Source organism: Ostrea edulis, chromosome 6, assembly GCF_947568905.1.
Source record: "Ostrea edulis chromosome 6, xbOstEdul1.1, whole genome shotgun sequence".
NCBI lineage: Eukaryota > Metazoa > Mollusca > Bivalvia > Ostreida > Ostreidae > Ostrea > Ostrea edulis.
In genome coordinates, this window is record NC_079169.1 from 18,888,543 (window position 1) to 18,910,778 (window position 22,236).

Sequence of the window (22,236 nt, forward strand, 5' to 3'; positions counted from 1 at the left end):
CGGTTTAACGTGCTTTGTGTTTGGGCGAGCTGTTTCGATCTGTCTATTAATTTTGCACAGTCCATTGTATCCTATGTACTGTTGTTGCTGGTGACTTTTTCTAATGACGAGAGAACTACGGTAAATTCTCAGATAATGTCCTAAATCGTGTATAATGATAGAATAATGATCGTGACGCTTAAACACAATTTGTACATCAATCCATAATACATATTGTAACTTACAAAAATGCATGTAACCATGCACAATGTGAAATATTACTAGACATCTAATGTAACTAATATTACAAGACAGCTGTATGTGCATGTATTGGTTGAAGATTATGACACGTGTAACGTATAATTTTAGCATGGTATCCTTCCTCATTGATTTGATTTGCTGTTTTCCGCCACACTCAACAATTTTTCAGTTATATGGTGGGGCCCAGTTTTTGTTGGTGGAAGAGAGAACCCAGATACAATGCACCTGGGAAGAGACCACCGACCTTCCGAAAGTAAACTCGGAAACTTTCTCACTTACCGGAGTAGGATTCGAACCCGCGCCGACAGAGGTGAAAGGCCGTGTGATTTTGAGCGCGATACTCTAACCACTCGGCCACGGAGGCCCTTACTTTCTCATTGAAACATGTACAGTAATACTACATTTGTAAATGGTAGTCGATAAAGTTAAAAGACTTAAGTTTGTATTTGCCTTTTGTGAACCTGTCTTTTAATAATAGCATTATTTAATTGACTCGGTCAATGATTTAAAGCGTGTTGTACTGTACACGTGTGTGTCTAGAACAAATACAGAAAGCTTTTTCTTGTTTTAATGTGCAGATAAAGAGAGCTTTCAAATGTACATATTTTTGGCCCAACTTCACATTATCATATAAAGCGATTATTTGTCATAATATATGCGAGTGTACCGATACATTCCTTCAGTGCGAGTCTGGGATAAGGAAATTTCACCGAGGGGTCAAGATTTCACAGCCTAAAGTGGAATCTCCCTATCCCACACGCGTAAACATTGAGGGATGACCTTTCTCACATTTTATCTACGTTTAGTGTATTGATACAGTACCTCTGAGAAGATTCAAAATCCTCATTTGTTTGAACCACTGGAAGTCTAGGACGAGGCAGAGACTGCGAACCGTGTCCCCTCGGTGGAATTTCCCTATCCCACACTCATACTAATGACGGATCCTGTTATTCTCACATGGGTAATGTCGGTCTCATATTGGTGATTATATGAGAAAATAAGAGTCAGTTTTTGTGATGTAAGACTACTTCGTAAGCGATAAAGTAGGCGAGACATTAACTAGCTTTTTATGAAATTTTCCGATCACTTCTACAATGGCAAGACGAGACCAGAAAACTGTAGCCTATCTGAGCCAGTGTTTGAAATAACCGTGTGGTCGAGATTAAAAAAAACAACCCAACTTATATTATACTGGGGGATTTTCTAATTTTTTCCCCTTTTAGATTACGAATTTTTCAAATAGCCTACTTTTAGCGCATACCCTTTGCTATATATATGTTTTCCATTGAATTTAATTCATAAAATAAAATCTACAGTCCTTTAAGCAGTTCCGGATTTCACGCAATTCCGGATAATTTTTACAAAAGAATTAAAATTAAACAATCAAAACGATTTCTGTTACTTGTGTGCCTTTGTGCAAAAGTAAATACGTTCTCTGGCGATGCTCTTGTCGACAAAACGATATTGATACATCCGTTGTAATCTCCATTTGACAACTTTGAAGTTTATTATCCCAAGCGTTCCAGTGATGCAGATCGGGTTAATCGAATGCTATGGAAAATGTTAGATGTGAGTTGTGATTTCCTTTTATTGATACTAATTTTTCTTAGTTTATATGATGATTGGAATCTGGTCTATCTCATGAATTTTGGTTTCTGTTAAAATACAGGGAGATTTTAAAATGAAGAGTAATCTCCACTGGACCCCATTTGAAGCAGTTCCGGATTAACCATTCAAGGTGTTTTCTCAAAATATCTTCTCAGAATAATTAACGCAGAATCAAATAGTAAACGAAAGCATAACTTGATTTATGTCTTCTGTAATTATAATAATATGTTGAATTTGAAAATACAGTGAATTAATCTCGGCTGAGATTCGGCTCGGCTGAATAGTTGGACTGACGCCTTCACCGAATCTCGGAGCAGTCCTTCATAATTCATGTCTGGAAATTTACTTTCAGCTGCAGCTGGTTCCAGGAATTAATGTACACTTAGGTGACACTGCTGTTCGCTTCAAATAAGTGATTTGACTGTTAACCTAACTCTCTATCACTATTAATGTTGTATTACTTACCGTCTAAATATGTAAATTCCATAAAATAAACCATCACTAATTTTCCCGTTCAAATGAAGACTTCTATGGCGCAATAATTTATCTCCCAAAATTGAAGAGTTCCTATAGTTTGTTTTTTGAATTAGCGAAATGCAAGTAGGTATGTAGAGATACAATATATCTGTAACTAGATAAAGCAGACTATAGGAACTCTTCAATTCCAGGAAATAAAACATTGTGCCATGGAAATCTTCATTTGAACGAACGTCTCCACATGAGTGAAATATTCTCGAGAGGGACTTTAAACAATATTCAATCAATCATTTGAACGGGAAATGAAGTGCCTGTTTTCATTTTGGGATTTTTATTCCTAAACTTAAGTAATATAGCATTAATAGTGATAGAGAGTTAGTTTAACAGTCAAATCACTTATTTGAAGCGAACAGCAGTGCCACCTAAGTGTACATTAATTCCTTATTTACATGCCGTTAGTGTGATAATTGCTTCTCTTTTTTTTTTTTGTCAATTAAATCTAATCTGTTTACGAAATGGCCAACAACTGTTTTCAAATCGTCTCGCTCAAAGTCGCATATGACGTCACAGATAATGGCGCGGAAAATATCGAAGAAAATATGCATATTGCAGGATTTGAATTTCATCGCTTTCAAACTCGAAAACTACACAAACTGTTTCATTTAAAACACATGTAAAGTAGTTTTAGGCATGCAATAAATTAATTTTTCCGAAAAAAATTAAGAAGTTTAGAAACATGCGATATGTCCTTTAAGGGTGTACTTGCTGTCAGTAGAGAGGATTTGGACTGTGTTTTTTTCTTCAATTTTCGAAGGAAGGAATTAGGGAAAAGACGTGAATATTTTTTGTCGGCACAACGGCTTTGCCATAAAAAAAACCTCAGTAGATGCCTATACTTTTTCAAACAAGCACTTGGATAAAGACGTAGACAAACTGCGAGAAAATGGTTCTATCGAAGCTACGCACTGTTACGGATAGGCCTACGGCATATGCTTTCTGTTCTGCTCTCAAATTCAATACACACTGCACCAACTAACCTTCACCTTGTAACAACATAGGCAGAATTTGTGGTCGCAGATTCCACCAACTGGTAGTTTTAAACAAGAGGCCCATGGGCCAAATTGCTCACCTGAGTCACCTTGGCCCATATCTGAAGACTTTCCATATATATTTGCATGTAAAACCTTAGTCCCTATTATGGCCCAAACTACCCTTTGCAAACTTGAATCTACACTATGTCAGAAAGCTTTCATGTAAATGTCAATTTCTTTGGCCCAATGGTTCTTCAGAAGAAGATTTTTAAAGCCTTTTCCTATATTTGTATGTAAAACTTTGACCCCCCCCCCCACTTCTGGCCCCATCCTACCCCCCCCCCCCCCCGGGGGGGGGGGGGGGGGCATGATTTGAACAAACTTGAATCTGCACTATGTCAGAAAGTTTTCTTGTAAATCTCAGCTTTTCTGACTCAGTGGTTATTGAGAAAAAGATTTTAACTATATATTTGTATGTAAAACTTTGACCCCCCCCCCTTGTGGACCCATCCTACCCCCGGGGGCCATGATTTGAACAAACTTGAATCTGCACTATGTCAGAAAGTTTTCATGTAAAAATCAGCTTTTCTGGCTCAGTGGTTCTTGAGAAGAAGATTTTAAAAGATTTTTCCTAAATATTTGTATGTAAAACTTTGATCCCCTATTCTGGCTCCATCCAACCCCAGGGGCCCATGATTTGAACAAACTTCAATCTGTATTATGTCAGGAAGCTTTCATGTAAATCTCAGCTTTTCTGGCTTAGTGGTTCTTGAGACGAAGATTTTTAAAGTTTTTCCCTATATATTTGTATGTAAAACTTTGACCCCCCCCCCCTTGTGGCCCCATCCTACCACCGGGGGCCATGATTTGAACAAACTTGAATCTGCAATATGTGAGGAAGCTTTCAGGTAAATTTCAGCTCTTCTGGCCCAGTGGTTCTTGAGAAGAAGATTTTTAAATGACCCCACCCTATTTTTGCATTTTTGTGATTATCTCCCCTTTGAAAGGGACATGACCCTTCATTTGAATAAACTTGAAAGCCCTTCACCCAAGGATGCTTTTGGCTATGTTTGGTTGAAATTGGCCCAGTGGTTCTGGAGAAGAAGTCGAAAATGTGAAAAGTTTAACAGACAGACAGACAGACGACGGACAAAAAGCGATCATAAAAGCTCACTTGAGCTTTCAGCTCAGGTGAGCTAAAAAGAAATTCAAGATAAAATATGACTGAACTTTCAATTATAAATAATGAAATATAATATTTCCCAACTTTAAATCGAATTATAATGGTTTCATTTTTTGTAAGGAACGTGTACGTAACAACAACTGTATATAATATAAACGAATTAGGCCGGTCGTCCTCAAATAGAAGATACATACAAATTTAAGTAATTTTAAAAAATGGCACCAATTTTCTCCAGGGTAGTGGGTCTGTAGCAGGGCTTTACATGTAGTCAGCCCTGTATGTCTAGCTCTGAGCACAGACTATATTGCGGGCGAGTTCTGTTTGAGTTTCATGACATACGGTGATTACTACGGAAGCCGATAGGTGCCAGGGTATAGAATTAATATTCATTTAACTGACGGCCGCCACTTACAAATGTCGAGCTTTGTTTTCAAACGGTGAGTCAAGGTATGCTCTAGCGTATATAAAAACTCGAGAGAACAAAACAAAGGGGAAACGTGTATTTTAGGGCAAAATCGTACATTTTGAATAAAAAAAAATCACCTAAAACCGGGAATTATCATTTTTCTTCACATATGAAATAAATATAAGAAACACAATTGCTATAATTATCGGGAACGATGTTAACATTCACAAAACCACTTTATTCATACCAAAATTTCATATGAATGCATGTTTTATGAGGCGTAATGCCTTGTTTTGGACGAAAAATCGATGAAAATGAGAAGAATTAATATGAAACTCGGAAACATTGATTCTGGCACAAACTCAGATACTATTTATATGAGACAGTTAAAGAAGTGATAATTAATTCATAAAAATTATTCAACAGTTTGAAATTTTAAAATCATGAGTGTATCAGTGGCGGATTTAAGGGGGCACATACGGCGCCCATCTCCCCTAAAATTTTCAAAATTAAGGTAAATCGTGGTCTTTTGTTTAGAAAAATGTAAACAATAAAAGAAGCGATAATTTCTTCCACTCTCGGAGAAATAAATGATAGAATGTTTTTATTTATTTAATTACTTTTATTGGGAGAACTTACACCCCCCCCCCGAAAGAAAACAACTTAAAATTTGCGTCCTTTAATTAATTTCACTTTATCATGAATGGCAGAAAATAGTATAAATAACTACTTAGCAGACATATTTCAAGCCCTATAAAATCCAGGAGATCAAGGCGGCCCACAGACCCCCTGCTTTATAAACTTGCGACCCCCCCCCCCCCTCCCCGCCTAACCGCAATTCCTAGATCCGCCCCTACACAGGTGTATGATCCAGTAATCATGTTTGCTCTGTTCGATTGTTTGTCAGTCCGCAAAATGTTTAACTTTAACCGTAACAGTTGAATGGTAAATGACAGTATTTTCATATTGCATATGTGTATTCTTTGTGACAAAACCTTTATATGGTACCAAACATTTTGACCTTGATAATTGACCTACTTTTCGTGACCTTGGGGAAAAACCTTGCTTAGGGTTATGGGATTTGCTTACCAGTCAGAAAATTCACGCTACATGTTTATCGATAAATTGAATCGAGTGCATGCAAAATAGCCGGGACGAGGGTATTGTTTTTTACCATTCCTCATTTCTTTCTCCACAAATATCTATAAGTTTCTTTGGGAAATCTACAGTTCGGATAGAAAAGCCATTAACGCCACGTTTCCTATCAGAAAATTTGCACAAAATATACAGTTCTTGTCGAAGTAAAAAGTAGTTGTTGTTGAGCGAAGATCGCGACTTGATTCATGATTAAGACTTGTAGATTTAGACACCAAATTTCAATTTTTATTTTTAAATATTATTGTATTGGGATTAGTGTAGTCACGACGACAATTTTTGTGCACTCTTTTGCCACGCATTGTAACAGCAAGTCAGTAATTAGAGTGGCATACATCATTTTGCATGATTAAATGCGAATTCAAAACACCTGATCCATCGGACCTATATGTCACTGTGATAAAGAAATAATAGCAATACAAAGACAATAGTAGTATAACGCCTCCCGATAGGTGGGTCAACTGAGTGCACTTTTTATGCAAATGAGGTCAAGCAAGGGTGTCTTTTGATTGGTCAAGCGGTGTTGGGGTTAACGGAGTGCACTAGGACGGGGTCAACCCCAGCAAGGGTTGTAGGCCGGGTGTCGGGTGAATAGGCTGGCCTATGGCCGCTGGTCTAATTTTAGCATGCGGTACTTTCGCTTTGAGTTCCTGGAATGAGTTCCTGCTATTTTTCTGAAAATCCAGTGAAATCCTGTGTATTAAATATAAAAGAATAACAGTGTATTAAATCTAAAAGAATAACACAAGGTTTTAAGTTGACATGTTTATTAAAGAACAATGGTACAATCCCCAGAGCTGGCACGGTTCCTAGTTTTACCCAGTGCTGTCTATAGGTAATATATAAAGCGGCGCGCGGTGCATTGGGTGTCACTTTCGACATCATGTCAGACAAGTTACCTAGTGGACTTCCACGGAGTTATATTGAACAGCGATTGAGATTTTTGAATGATCAGCTGAACAGACAACGGCAGCGTGAATTACAACTCCGCAGAGAGAATCAACGGCGATTACAGTATTTACAGCGGGGAGGGGGGAAAAAGAAACTCATTTCGGATTATTACAAAATTCAACTGGAACGAGGACGTCAATCACGGAAATTTAAAGTCAAGGAAAATGTCTACAATGTTGCCTTCAAACCTATTCCAGAGAAAGAAAATACAGCCTTCATTCGTCGCCTCTTCCGGGATATGTTAAAAAATGTGAAACAGGAAATGCAGTGCAATCCCAATGATTATCTACGTTTAAATATTCGGCACCCGTCTCTGGATTCAGCTATTTGGTACGAATTTACGCAGTCCAATCAGCTCAACGAGGACAAAATTCTGAACAAAATAGAATCCGTCCAGCAATCTAAAAAGGAATTCCTAATCACCGACGGGGCAGTGCAGATGGATTTTTTCCATGTCAAATATCCACAAGGCAGCGGGTGCACTAAGAAAAAACATCTACACGTGGATAAGGAGAAATTCAAAACCTCTAAGAGAGCGATCGTTCGCATTCAAAATCCTGAGGATTCTCTCTGCTTGTCCCGGGCTATTGTGGTAGCACGTCTACACAGCCAGAAATCAAACGACACGGCATGGGAAACGAAATGGTTACGCATGAGAAAAGGGGATACACAATCTCTCGATCAGAAACGAGAAGCGATAGCCTTGATGGAACAAGCTGGGTGTGTTATGAACCAGCCGTGTGGGCCACGTGAATGGGAGCAATTACAGCACGCGCTCGCCCCACAGTATCGATTGAAAATATTTCAATTCAAAACGAATACAACTCGTTTACGACTGGAACCTATTTACAAAGGACCGGGGCACGGGGCTTGTTTGAATATCCTGCTGGATAACGAGCATTACGATGCCATTGTGTCTATGCCTGGAGTGACGGAAAACAAATACTATTGCGATTATTGCGATGTTGGGTACAGTCACATTGAAGATCATCGGACCGTCTGTCCTCATCGATGCTCATTTTGTTTAGCCGATACCCCCTGTATCCCAGACGGGACTCAGACGAATTGCCCTCATTGTAAGGGATTTTTCAGAAATGCAGCTTGTTACCAGAACCATTTAAAACCTTACAGCAGTAATACAACGACCACGGTCTGCAGTTTAATGGGGCGTTGTAACCAGTGTCAGAAATGGATGTCCAAGCAATTATTAAAACGCCACGCGTGTGGGGGAAAAACCGAATGCCGCATCTGTCACAAAGTCGTCACCATGCCTCATCACTGCTTTGTACAGACGAAACCCAAACCTAAGAAAGAAAAAGAAGAAGAAGAGGAGTTGAAAATATACATTTATTACGATTTCGAATGCAGTCAGGAAAACGGTATTCACATTCCCAATTTATGCGTGGCAGAACGTGTGTGTCAACATTGCGACAGTGTGGATATCGACAAGCCCTGTTCTCATTGTGAAGGATTCGGATCACAACGCCGCTTCCTATTTCAAGGACCCGACACGTTAAAACAGTTTATGGAATGGCTCTTACAGAGCGAGACCGATGAGCAAGGCCATGTGGAACTCAAACACGATGAAGCCACCATCATTGCCCACAATTTCAAAGGATACGATGGGCAGTTTATTTTGAAATACCTGGTGCACACGGCGTGTATCAAACCCACCGTCATCCTGAACGGCAGTAAAATCTTATCCATGCAAGTCTTGGGGTTGAGATTCATCGATTCTTACAACTTTCTACCCTTTGCTCTTGCCAAGATGCCCTCTGCTTTCGGATTAACGGAATTGAAAAAAGGATATTTCCCACACTTTTTCAACACGACAGAGAACCAGCAGTATGTGGGTCCTTACCCGGCCGCTCATTTCTACAATCCTGACGATATGTCCACCGCCAATCGTGAAGCCTTCTATACTTGGTACCATCAACAAGAGGGCAAAGTCTTTGATTTCCAGAAAGAATTCTTAGCTTACTGCATCTCGGACGTGGATATTTTACGCCGGTGTTGTGCCCATTTCAAGTCCACCCTGTTTGATCTGGTGGAAGTAGACCCCTTTCAAGAATCCATCACGTTTGCCAGCACGGCTAATTTAGCCTACCGACGAGGATTCATGGTTGAAAATACCATCGCCATCATTCCCAATATGGGGTACCGGCCAGCACGACGATATTCAGCTAAAGCTTGTCGATGGCTCGCCTGGCTAGAACATCAACATCACTGCATACGACATGCTAGAAATGGGGGCGAAGTCACGCTTTGACCCTATACAGTAGATGGGTATGATGAGGAATCTCGTATCGTGTACGAATTCTATGGCTGTTACTGGCACGGTTGTCCCACCTGTTTCCCGAATCTGTTGACTGACATGCATCCTCATCGTGTTCAGCATACGTATCAAGACCTCTACCTGGACACCTTAAAACGAGCCAGTGCTTTAGAAGACCAAGGCTATACAATCGTGAGCATATGGGAACACGAGTTTGATCGTCAGACCCAGACCAATGCCGACTTACAGGAATTTTTACAAGGAGTCGATATACAAGATCCTTTGAATCCCCGTGACGCTTTGTACGGAGGCCGGACCAATGCTACACGACTGTATTGTGAGGAGGGTGACATGCGATACGTGGATGTCTGTTCCCTGTACCCGTACGTGTTGAAATACAAGCCATTTCCCGTCGACCATCCCCAAGTCATCACCAGCCATTTCACCGATGTCAGAGACTATTTCGGGCTCATTCGTTGTCGTGTCCTCCCACCCCGAGAGCTGTATCACCCCGTATTACTTTACAAGACCGGGGGCAAATTACTCTTTCCCTTATGCCGCACCTGTGCGGAACAGCGCAACTTAGGACCCGACGAGCGGTGCCAGCACACCGATTCTGAACGCAGTCTCACTGGCACCTGGGTGACCACCGAACTTCACAAAGCATTAGATCTAGGCTATCGTCTCGACCGCATTTACGAAGTTTGGCATTTTGAGAAAACCAGTGACCACTTATTTCGAGCGTATATCAACACCTTTTTGAAAATTAAACAAGAAGCTTCCGGATTCCCCGAGGATTGTCAAACAGCCCAACAGCAGCAACATTACATTGAGGAAATTCAGCAACGAGAAGGCATTGCCATGAACCCGGCCGACATCCAGAAAAATCCGGTCCGAAGAACCATTGCCAAACTCTTTTTAAATTGTTTGTGGGGAAAATTTGCTCAACGATTACAATTACCCAAATCCCTGTATCTCACGGAAGAAGAAGAATTACAACAGAAATTACAAGATGCCACTTTAGAAGTCAAAGGCATCGAACTCTTAGAAAATCGTGAACGCCCCGAATGTGATATGATGCTGATCAATTATCAGGAGAAAGAAGAATTTTTAGAAGACTGCCCCTTTGGAAACGTGGTGCTGGCGTGTTTTACAACAGCTCATGCTCGTTTACATTTGTACGAGACGTTACACCCTTTGGGAGAGCGTGTCTTATACTTTGACACGGATAGTATCATCTATCAGCACGACGAGACCCAGTTCAATCCGACCATTATCAACAGTTTAGGCGGCTGGACCGATGAATTGGGTGGAGATCGTATCATCAAGTACATGTCGGGCGGGCCCAAAAATTATGCATACGAGACCCAGGGGGAAAAATCTGTCTGCAAAGTCAAAGGATTGACACTCAATTATCGTGCCTCTAGAGTTGTGTCTCTCGATACGTTGGAAAAAATGTTAAAAGGAGAAGAAGAAGAAGTCCATGTCCGCTATCCGCACTTTATTCAACGAACCCGCCAACATGATGTGCGAACCATTCCTCTGGTGAAGAAATACCGCATGGTGTATGATAAACGTCAACGTATTCATAACTATGACACGATGCCTTACGGGTATTAAAAAGGACATGCTAGAGAAAACCATCAGTCGGCAAAATGACGGACTACGAATCACTACATAACCCGGGTACACCACGTTATGCTCTACTGTCAGATCGAGTAGCGTCGTTTGAAAATGCTCCCGAACACTTGCAGAAGCTATTACCTACCATTGCAGAAGCGGGATACTTTTACAAAGGGTACGGGGATAACACGTGCTGTTTTTATTGCAACTTTGGACTTCACCATTGGGGAGCTGTCGACAATCCTTGGATACAACATGCTTATTGGTATCCTCACTGTCCTTACCTGAAGTGTAATAAGGGCAAACAATGGGTACGCCAAATGTTCGATGCCGTTAGCCGAATGCGAGACACTGGTAAGGATTGGGGAGACTTGTCTGTAGACAGTGTGGAGAATCCGGCTACGACGACGGAGAAATGTCATCTGTGTTTAGAAAGAGACTTGAGAATAGCTTTTTTACCTTGTGGTCATTTATGTACTTGTGCTATATGTGCTACGGGACTGAAACAATGTCCTATTTGTAGACATGGTGTTGAGCAAGCTGTACGTATTTTTATTTGTTAATAAATATGTATGATCCCATGAACTTGTGTCATTTATCAAGATGTATACCTACGAGACACTTGAGCCTTTTCAGTTGAAACATGAATTTACCATGGTGGTGGCTGGACCCTCTAAATCGGGTAAAACGGAATTTGTGAAGCAACTGGTACAAAATACGCAGTGGATTGCACCGCCTCCCGAAAAGATAGTATGGTGTTATCGAGAATGGCAGTCCGCGTACGAATCCTTACAGGACAAGGTCACTTTTATCCGCAATATACCTCAAGACGATGAGCAGATAGTGGCGGATCTCAGTACGCGTCATCTACTCATTTTTGATGATATGATGGGAGGTAAAGCCATCGAATCGATTGTCGACTGGTTTACGCGCAAAGCGCATCATCGCAATACCAGTGTCATTTATATCACACAAAATCTGTTTGATCGAGCAGTACAACATCGTACCATCAGTCTGAATGCTCACTATCTTGTGCTGTTTAAAAATCCTCGAGATAAATCTCAGATTGGGGTGTTAAGTCGGCAATTACAAATGCCGCATTTACTTCCAGCCTATGAGGACGCCACCCGTGTACCTCACGGGTATTTACTAGTGGACTTGAGTCCTCAGACGTCGGACGATTTAAGATTAAGAAGTCAACTCTTTACCAACTTGGCTGTGCACATGCCCCCGAGAGTATAAATAATGTCACATCATGGGCAGGTGTATCATTTGAAAGACAGTCTTCATCATGGGTAGACCTTCCGCGAAGAGTAAATTAGTCAAAACGTTACGCCGTTTACAACGGGAACGGGATCCCGTTCAACGGAGCCATCTCATTGAATTAGGGCGTAGAGCCTTACTCAACTGGTTTGCGATGGGCGCTCGAAATTTATTGCGAGGGGTCTTACCAGGCAATAAAATCACTCAGCGGTTCATTCAATCCCATCGCCAAGACTTGAGTGTCATTGCCGATAAGAAGTCCAATGAAGAAGAGCGTAAAAAAGCCATTTTGAAACGAGGAGGCGCCGGATTCTTAGGAGGGACCATTATCCGTCATTTATTCAAATGGGAAACAGGCCGTAAGCCCCGTGGGGGACAACCCAAGAAAACCAAGAAACCACGGGCTAAGAAAGCTAAAAAATCGCCTCAGAGAATTCCTAAACTCATTATTCGCTTACCTAAGAAGACACCTAAGAAGTCCCCTAAGAAGTCCCCTAAGAAATCCCCTAAGAAGACACCTCTCAGGATGAAGAATCCGTTTCCCAATTGGGCTCCAAAGAAAACCCCTCTCATTGTGAAGATGCCGTTTCCCAAGGCCACTCCCCCCAAGGCCACTAAAACGTTAGCCAATCTGAAGGCCGGATTAGCTCAAAAGAAAATGGAACGACCCATGCATGGGCCTATAGGAAGTTCCAGAACCAGTGATACTGCTCTACCGAGTTTTGCTCATACCTTTGGAAGCATGAAATTTCAACCCTTAACCACCTCAACACCGGTTCAGGTGCAAAAGAAATATAAATGTAAATTTTGCCCTCTGGTCTTCAATGCGAGAGAGAACCGCAATCGTCACGAAGAGACCGTCCATCACAAGCGTTTTGATCCTAAACATCCGAGTGCCGTTGTCCTGGACTAGGTATAAAAAGGAGGGGGAAGGGGCCCCACCCTTCATTACCATGGCTCATACGAAGAAGTGTGAATGTCGATTACGCCCTCATTTACCGCTCTTGCAGACGTTAGCGGCTCCTCACTATTCCAGCAAATTAAAGACAGAGGTGTTGAAACATTGTTCCAATGACTGCATTTTAAAGATTTGTGAGATTGTGTACAATCTATTAAAAGGGGTGATTCCTCTCAATCCTACTCAGAAGCGACAACTGGGTCGAAAGAAACACATCTTAAGACGCTTAGTCCGGACTCAACCCGTGAAAAAACGACGAGGTATACTCATCCACCAAAAAGGATTGGGTTCGTTTGTGTGTGGCAAGATTTGTAAGAAATCATGAGTCGAAAAATGGTATTGGTACCGGAAGCGACGCTCAACGAATTAAAAGGCAAATTACCTAAACCTCCCGAATTTACCTCGACTATTGGTTTACGCAGTGATTTGGACGAGATTGAACATCGAGATGATTTAACCGAGAAAGAAAAAGTGGGGTTGTACGGTCATCAACTTCATCGCTATCGTCAATATTTACAACAAGCTCGACATCCCACCCCAGCGACTCTACCCTCCCCAACCACTGCAGCCAGTGCTGCCTCACCACCCTCAGCCGCCTCAGCATCCGATGACTTGGAGGAACAGATTATCAAAAGCGTCAATAAACCGGGTCGAAAGAAAGCAGGTTTATTACTCGATCATCTCAAGAAATCCAAAGTGGTGACTTGGAATAAAGAAGGAGAAATCAGCTATAGAGGACGCAGGGTTCCCGATTCCAATATTGTGGATTTAATGACCGAAGCCCAACGACAAAGACCCTTAAGACATCGTGATCCCCCCGCGGAATTAGAGGAATTTGCTCAAGCGTTAAAAGAGACTCATGCTCCCAAAGGATATGTGAACAATCGGGATGTTATAAAAGCCGTGGACAAACCAGGGAAAATCAGTACGCCTAGACCTCTAGAGGAAGAGGAGAGTGGATTTCAAGAAATCTCTGGTTTTGACCAATCGTTCTATGAAACTCCCAGACGAATGATGACCCCTAAAAATATCTGGGAGGCCAGTAAAAAGACATCACGTGAAATTGGAAAATGGTTAAATCTACCATGAAAGCAGAACAGATCTTACAGCGACTGTATTACGATCCCAAGACAGGGTATGGGGGAGTCCAGGCGTTGTATCGTCAAGTGCGTCAATTAGGACACAAGATTACCCTGTCTCAAATTCGAGAATGGGTGAAAGCTCAAGATACCTATACCTTGCATAAACCGATACGGAGGAAATTCAAGCGACGACAAACACGAGTGACGGATATGGATGAACAATGGCAATTAGATTTAGCCGATGTCTCCAGCTTGAAACAAGACAATAATGGGTATACGTTTTTATTATGTGCCATTGACGTGCTGTCTAAATATGCCTGGGTCGTGCCTTTAAAACAGAAAACGGGGAAAGAAATGATACGAGGCTTACGAGGGATTTTTCGAGAGGGACGTCGCCCCGTGCGCATTCAGTCCGATCAAGGAAAAGAATTTACCAATAAAGAATTTCGTCAAGCCTTCAAATCCATTCATTTCTTTACGACCCGTAATGCCGAAACCAAAGCCAGTATTGTGGAACGTTTTCAACGCACGCTGAAAGCACGCATGTGGCGGTATTTTACACGTCATAAAACACGACGGTATGTCGATGTCTTGGGGGATCTGTTGTATGGTTACAATCATACCTATCATCGCAGTATCCGGCGAGCTCCTGCTCAAGTCAATGCCAAGAATGTCTTGACCGTATGGAAAACCTTGTATGGAAAACAGAGTGCCGATACCACGAGTCGCTTGCAAGTGGGGGATCGTGTACGCATTAGTAAAGCCAAACGTACGTTTGAAAAAGGATATTTACCGAATTGGACCAAAGAACTGTTTACCATCTCTAGAAAAGTGCCAGGACGAAACGTCTATCGCATTCAAGATGATCACGGGGAAGAATTAGAAGGAACGTTTTACGAGAAGGAATTACAACAAGTGATTAAAGACGATGATGTCTATGAAGTGGAAGAAATCTTAGGGTATAAAAAGCGGCGTGTGGGAAAAAAAGTCATTTCAGAAGTCAAAGTGCGTTGGAAAGGATATCCTCCCAGTTTTGATTCATGGATTCCGCAAGCGGATCTCATTCGGCCATGACCAACCAGTGGACTTTCTTGGGTGAAAAAGTCCCTCGAGCAGAAATTGTGTATTTTGCACAATTATTCCTGTGTTTAACCATCATTATCACCTCGGTCGTCATGTTAGCCTTAGGCGACCCCAATCGCGATTTTTGGATGGTGACCTTAAGTTCTTTGGTGGGCTACGTCATGCCTAGTCCACAAATGACGTTAGCGAGCCCGAGTATAAAACAGGAACGATCTTCTTCAGATTCATCAGTTCACCATGGCTAACACACAGTACGCCTGGAAACAAAAGGGAAAGAAAACGGCATGGTTTGCGGATAAGCAGATGTGTTTGATGCATTGTAAACAACACAAAGTGTTAGATCAACCGGTGTACTTGTACAAACGTATACTGATACCTCACGGATGGTCAGCCTTTATCATGAAGACCAAGTATCAAGAGTTTCGCTGGAAAGTCAAAGCCTTCTGGGGATTGATGGGACGACAAGACGAATCCGATTGGACCTTAAATGAGAGTCCTTGGTTTGACCATTCCGAGGACTGTCTCCGACATTTCAAAGACATGATCAATGAAGGTTATGATGTAGCCGATTGCTGGGGAACCCGACACTATCTGGTGATGCGACGACGCTTAGTCCCGAGACGAACACTAGAGTTGGAAGACTCGGATGCGCTGATGTGGGGTGGTGGTGGCCGCGATCAAGAAGAATGACATGTAAAATTGTGTATTAACATTATGTTGTATGTTGTTTCAAATAAAAAATTGTGAAAAAACAAAACGGTGTTGTGTATAAATAGAGAAGGAAACAGAGACAGGGGCTCATTTAAGACATCATGGCTGAAGGAGGAGAAGGGTTTTACATGACTCTGTTGAGTGATGGGTCGATGGAATCGTTTCCGACGAATACGACGGCTCAATTTAAAACGTTATTGCCACACACCATGGACTTAACGGATGGAGCATGGGAAGTCGGATTGACCGAAATGATGTACTCGGCCAACTTACAAAACGTATCGGCTAGCGAGGCTTATGTGGACGTTCTCATTCCAGATCCGTATACGAAACATGTCCAAGATCCCAACACTTATAAATGGGAAAGATTTAAGACAGAGAATATGGGTAAAGTCACGATGGCTAGGTGTGAGGTGGTGGTCCCCTGGGATCTGACGCCATGGTCCCATCTCTTTGCGGGAGGGGATAGTTTATTTCCCTTCGATATCATTCGCATTCACTTCCGACCCGGAGCTTATACACAACCTTTGGCGTTAATCAATGAAATCAACGCAGCCTTAAGGAGAACCCTGTGGAAAGTATGGAGCGAGTTAGGGAATCCTAACGACGAGGGGAACAACCAGATCTTAGTGTATCACCCCGAGTACGATCGTGTCGAGTATCAGTTTAATGGGAAAGCACTGAGAACCACCCCCATGTGCATTCGTTTCCCTACGCCCTTAGCGTACAAGCTAGGTCTGGATAGTGACAAAATGATCCTGGGCGATGAAACCATGACGAAATGGATCAACGTGAATTACTTGGGGAACACGACCATGGATGTCTACGACAATCTGAAAGCCATGTATGTGTATTGTGACATTGTGGATCCTCAAGTGGTGGGCACCAACAAATTGAAATTATTGAGAGTCGTCCCCTGTACGGGTCAATACGACGATCGACAACAAGCCCGTTGGGAACCGATTCGAGCCGAATATTTGAAACTGAGTAAGAAATATTTCGATACCATTGAGGTACACATCATGAATTCTTTAGGGCGTCCTATGGGGTTTTTAAATGGGCGCTCCTTAGTCAAACTTCATTTCCGCAAAGTGTATTGAAAGATGAAGTACCATCGAGGAGTCAGACGCCAGAAAGGACACGGAATCTGGTTTCTCATTCCGTGGATTGCCAATGCCATTGTGGGTCAAGCGGGTCAAGGAAAGAAGAGAAAGAGACGGCGTAAAAAGTATAAAAAGCGGGTGTAACCCCTAACGAAGTTCATTTACATCAAGATGCACTACCATAAAGGTTTAATACGGCAGCAGGGTCACGGGCTTGGAGCCCTGTTGGGAATAGCCAGCAAAGTGGCGGGTCCCCTGATCAGCGGATTATTAGGTGGATCCCCCGCACAACAGCAACAACAACAACAACAGCGTCCTGTCTATCAAGAGAGATATTATGATTACGACCGCCCTTATCGCTCTTATCAGAGGAGACGACGTAGAAGCCATCCAACAGAAGAATATGATCCAGAATCTGAAAAGCAGAAGGGAAAAGGATTTTTCACCGATTTACTCAAATCGGGGGCTAAAAGTGCCTTAAAGGCTGCTGCTAAAACAGGGATGGATGTGTTAGATAATAAACGATCACTCAAAGACGCTCTCAAGACACACGGTGCCCAAGCCCTGAAAGAGACAGCAGGGTATGCCCGTAGGCGAAGATCTCGAAAAGCCCCATCCAAACGAGGAAGAAAAGCACGCACAGGAATACTCAGGAAGCCTGGAACCACGACCCTCAAAAGAAAACAGGTGGGAAAACAGGTGGGAATACAGGAAGGAAAAGGATTTGTTAAAAGAAAACAACGTATCTTAGCTCGGGGAGGTCCTCATACGAGACCTAGGAAGCAACCTAGGAAGCGATCTAGGAAGGGAGGTAGGAAGCTAGTGAAAAGGGGTAAGCCAAAACGCTCTCTGGATATTTTCGACTGAGAACCCTATAAAAAGGGAGTGAGAAGGAGACCAGAACACATTTGAGCCCAGTTCACGCTGAGTAACACATCGTTCCAATATGATGCACCGAGAATCTTGCGCTTGTGGCACCAGCAGTTTAGAACTGTTTAAAGTGCCCCCGACCAACGTCACTTTAGAAGATTCGAAATGGATGGAATATTACCCCATTTCCAGTACCCTCAACTCGGATACGGCTCCGATTGAATTTGAAATCAAAGGACAAGGAGATGAATATCTGGATTTATCCCAAACTTATCTCCAGATGGTCTGTAAATTCACGAAAGCCAATGGAACGAATCTCACAGGAGGCCATTCGACCTCCACCCCCGTGAATAACATTCTCCATTCCTTGTTCAGTGAAATCGATGTCAGTCTCAATGGAAAAGTCATTACCCCGGGGACGGATACTTATCCCTACAAAGCGTATCTGGAGAAATTGTTGTCTTATGCACCCAAGACTCTGGAAACCCAGATGAGAGCCTGTAGCTTGTGGGAAAAAGATACGGCAGGACATATGGATGAGGTCAAATTAGAAGCTCTGGCTCAAACTCCTGTGGAATTTGCAGTAGTGAATAACAAAGTCAACATCGCGGCCGTCATCCCGACTCCCGAGTATCCGGATGATTCCAAGAATGTAGGGTTGAGAAAACGTCACGAGAAGATTACAGACAGTAAGGAGATCGTGTTGATGGATCGATTACATCTGGATTTGTTTGAGCAAGAGAAATGTCTCCCTAATGGTTTGGATGTCCGTCTCAGATTCAATCGCGCTCGACCCCAGTTCTACATGATGACCGATGCCGGGAGTAGTGGGAAAGTGGCCATTCAAAGTATGATCTTGTGGGTGAGGAAAGTCAAACCTGTGCCGAGTATCATTAATCTCATCAATCAGCAACTGAGTACTCAAACGGCGAAATATCCATTGAGACGAGTGGAAGTGAAAACCTTCACCATTCCTAGTGGCACCCAATCTAAAATCACCGATCATCTGTTTCAAGGACAGATGCCTAAACTGATCGTGTTGGGCTTTGTGGACAATGCGGCTTTTAATGGGGATAATACCAGAAACCCCTTTCATTTCCAAAATGAGAGAGTCAAGAAATTAGAAATCAGTATCAATGGAGAAATGATGGAAACCCGACCTTTGGAACCTAATTTCACCGACGATCAGTACCTGAGATCGTATTTGAGTCTGTACAAAGGCTTGGGAAAATTAGGTCAGGACTGGGCTCCGGACATTACCCTGGAAGAGTATAAAAACGGTTACACCCTCTGGTGTGTGGATTTCACGAAAGATCAAGAAGCCCAGACGGATAAATTTCATCTCATACAGACGGGGAACTTGAGAGTGGAAGTGCAATTTGCCGCCAACGTAGCCAGGACCTTAAACTGTGTGGTGTATGCCGTGTTCGACAATCTGCTAGAAATCAACAAACAACGAGAAGTCAGCATCGATTACTAAGAGAGAGATGGATACTCAGCAATTGAGAGATGTTTTACAACGAGATTTAGGACCGGCGTTTGCCGGTGTGTATCCTCGAGATGTCATACCTGAGTTGTTACCTCATCACAAAGCCATCGTGGTGAATACAGACCCTCACGATCGCCCTGGAGCGCATTGGGTCTGTTTGTATTTGAGTAGCCCTACCGTCGAATATTTTGATTCTTACGGATTACCCCCCAGCCATAAAGACATCCAAGACTTTATTCAACGCCACGGAGAGACTTGGATTCATAACACCCATTGTTATCAAGATTTGAATACGGATGTCTGTGGACAATACTGTGTGTATTTTTTACATCAACGCCATCGCCATAGAAGCACCGTACAAGAATGGTTACTTCCCTGGAAAGGCACGGCCTTACAACGCGATCGTTTTGTGGCGGATTGGTTTAAAGAGACCTTCCGAAAACCGAGAACCCATCAAGGACAAACTTGTCAATGTCAAAGACTGAATGTATTGTAAACTATGTTATTGCTATTGTTTATAGTTGGAGTTTAATAAAACGTTGGGAAAAAAAAAATTTCTTGTCATTGTAATCAACCATGTCTTTTCAAAAAGAATGGGTAGCCCTGAAAAGGGCTGTTTTCTTTCTCTCTCTCTGTTCTTGGTCTTTTCTCTTCTTCTTCTCTCTCTTCTCTCTTCTCCTTCTTCTCCTTCTCTTCTTCTCTTCTCCTTCTCTTCTTTTCTTCTCGGTCCCCCTCACTGTCTGTTCTTCTTCTTCTTCTTTCTTCTCTTCTTTTTCTGCTCCTCCGGGGGTTGCTCGTGGTCAAACACAAAAACGGGCAACCACCCGTGTTTAAAAAACAATCTCCCCGGAGGCCGTTGCACCACTTCTAACTCTGCGTCCCAGTTTTCCTCAGGCGGGGGCAGATCCTGGCTCATGGGCGGTGGGGGAAGAGCCTCCCGTGAGGCCGGCGGGGCAATCTCTTGCTCCCAATCCTCCTCCCATTTGATACAATAATCATTCACTGTAGGGTCTGGTCCTACTCTACGGCTCATGGTTCTGGTTCCTTTAAAAAATCGGAATGCCCGATTTTTGACGTTGCGCTCGTTTAAAAAGGCGAGAGCGCGGACGTCCTCGAAAACATCCCCTACCTCAGATGGCTGACGTCATGTTGATGACTCATCAAAAAACACTATATACATAGGTCACTTGTTACCATTTTTCTCAATCATGTCGTTTGAACGGTACGTGCAAGATGAGAAAGATGTACTAGTGTGTGGGTATTGCCGAGGACCTTGGAGAACTTGTGGCTGTTTTCATTATAAAAAAGAAAACATCCTGGCCAAACATAAGTGGATAGAGTATATGGCAGAGCTGAATTATTGTCCCTTTGTCTATAAATGTTGTGGTCACACTAGAGAACCCTGGCTACCGTGTAAGTGTCCACAGCATTGTACCATCACCCCTGAAGATGAAATAGCACATAAGGACTGTACCTGTGAGATCTGTCAGGAGTTTAGAGAGCGCTGGACTCAGAGAAAGTTTAAACCCCACCTGTTTCAACATTGTCCTTACAGTCAAGAACCCCGGTCAACGTGTACCTGTGAGACCTGTCAACCAGCATGTCGGTGACGGATCTACGAGGAGATGTATTATCTCTACCTTGGGTGAATGCTATTGTACAACAATGTAACTGTTTAACGGTGAAACCTCATGGATTAGCCGGAGGCAATTGGGCTCATTATAGACAATGGATTTGTGACTTTGCTTATCAGTATCATAAACATGTTTACATTGTCAAGAAAATGTAACTTTATTATAGCTTTATTCTAGCTATTACTTGTGTTAATAAAACTTTTTTAAAACAAACTTGTGTGTTTCTTGATTTTTGCCATAAAAAGTGTCTTTTCAAAAAAGTTGGTGGCCCTGAAAAGGGCCGTTTGGTCCTAAGGACCGACTTTTCATTCCCTGCTTCCGGTAAACCGGCATAACGGGCACCGTCCCCGGGTGTGTCGCCGCTCCTGTAACTCTTCCACGCACGAGCAGCAAGCTGGGCGCTGCCCACATCCCCTACACGTAATTCCAGAGTGTACCCTGTCTTGCCAGCAGACAGGACACTTAAACCAGATGGGAACCGCCCTATCTGCCCAGCCAGGGACAGTCATAGGGTGGTTCCTCGGGGGATGAGTTGCCACCGGTGCGTGGGTTGGTCTCGGTGGCGGAGTCCTCCCTGCAAACCGGATGGTAGGTGGTGGGGGTCTTGCAGGGGCTGCTGGTCTCGGTGGTGATGCTGTGTCTGACACCAACAGCGACGGACTCTGACGTGGGCTGGGAGGTGGTGCGGGGGACGGTGACCTCGGTGAATACTCCACCGGTGACGCTGGTGAGTCGCTCATCGGCACCGGGCTGTATTCCACTGGTGCCGATGGGATCGCTGGTGGTGGTGTTGTAGGCGTCGCCGGGGAGTAAGGTGGTGGTGGTGAGGGTGGCTGTGGGGCCCGTCGGCGCGGTCTCGTACCCGTGGAGATTCGAGCGGTGCGGCGGCGGCGTCCACTGCCTTCATACTCTGCCCGCACCCGGCAGATGATCTCACGGACCCCACTCTGGTCGAAAGGGGAGAAGGTGCTCAGGTCGTTCTCAGAACGCACGACCCAATTCTCCCCTACCCGTTCCTCAGCCACCACTACCAGCCGGTACCGAAAGCCAGGCAAGGTCTGGAAATTGTAGAGCGGGTCTCTTCTTGCAGCCAT

General features: G+C 43.2%; 3 protein-coding genes and 1 pseudogene across 3 annotated transcripts; 2 read left to right on the forward strand and 2 right to left on the reverse strand.

Moving 5' to 3' along the window:
• LOC130047203 (uncharacterized) overlaps positions 1–65 on the reverse strand; it is a 10,794-nt pseudogene extending 10,729 nt beyond the window's left edge.
• Positions 66–9,425: 9,360 nt separating this feature from the next.
• On the forward strand, positions 9,426–10,946 carry LOC130047204 (uncharacterized). Its single transcript, XM_056141812.1, has one exon. It carries the CDS (start codon positions 9,426–9,428, stop codon positions 10,944–10,946), a length of 1,521 nt encoding a protein of 506 aa, XP_055997787.1.
• A 7,149-nt stretch (positions 10,947–18,095) lies between these two features.
• LOC130047205 (uncharacterized protein F54H12.2-like) lies at positions 18,096–19,499 on the forward strand. Its single transcript, XM_056141813.1, has 2 exons — positions 18,096–19,130; positions 19,260–19,499. Exons 1-2 carry the CDS (start codon positions 18,096–18,098, stop codon positions 19,497–19,499), a joined length of 1,275 nt encoding a protein of 424 aa, XP_055997788.1.
• A 1,948-nt stretch (positions 19,500–21,447) lies between these two features.
• Positions 21,448–22,236, reverse strand: LOC130047206 (uncharacterized). Its single transcript, XM_056141814.1, has one exon. The coding sequence runs from the start codon at positions 22,234–22,236 to the stop codon at positions 21,448–21,450; it is 789 nt and encodes a 262-aa protein (XP_055997789.1).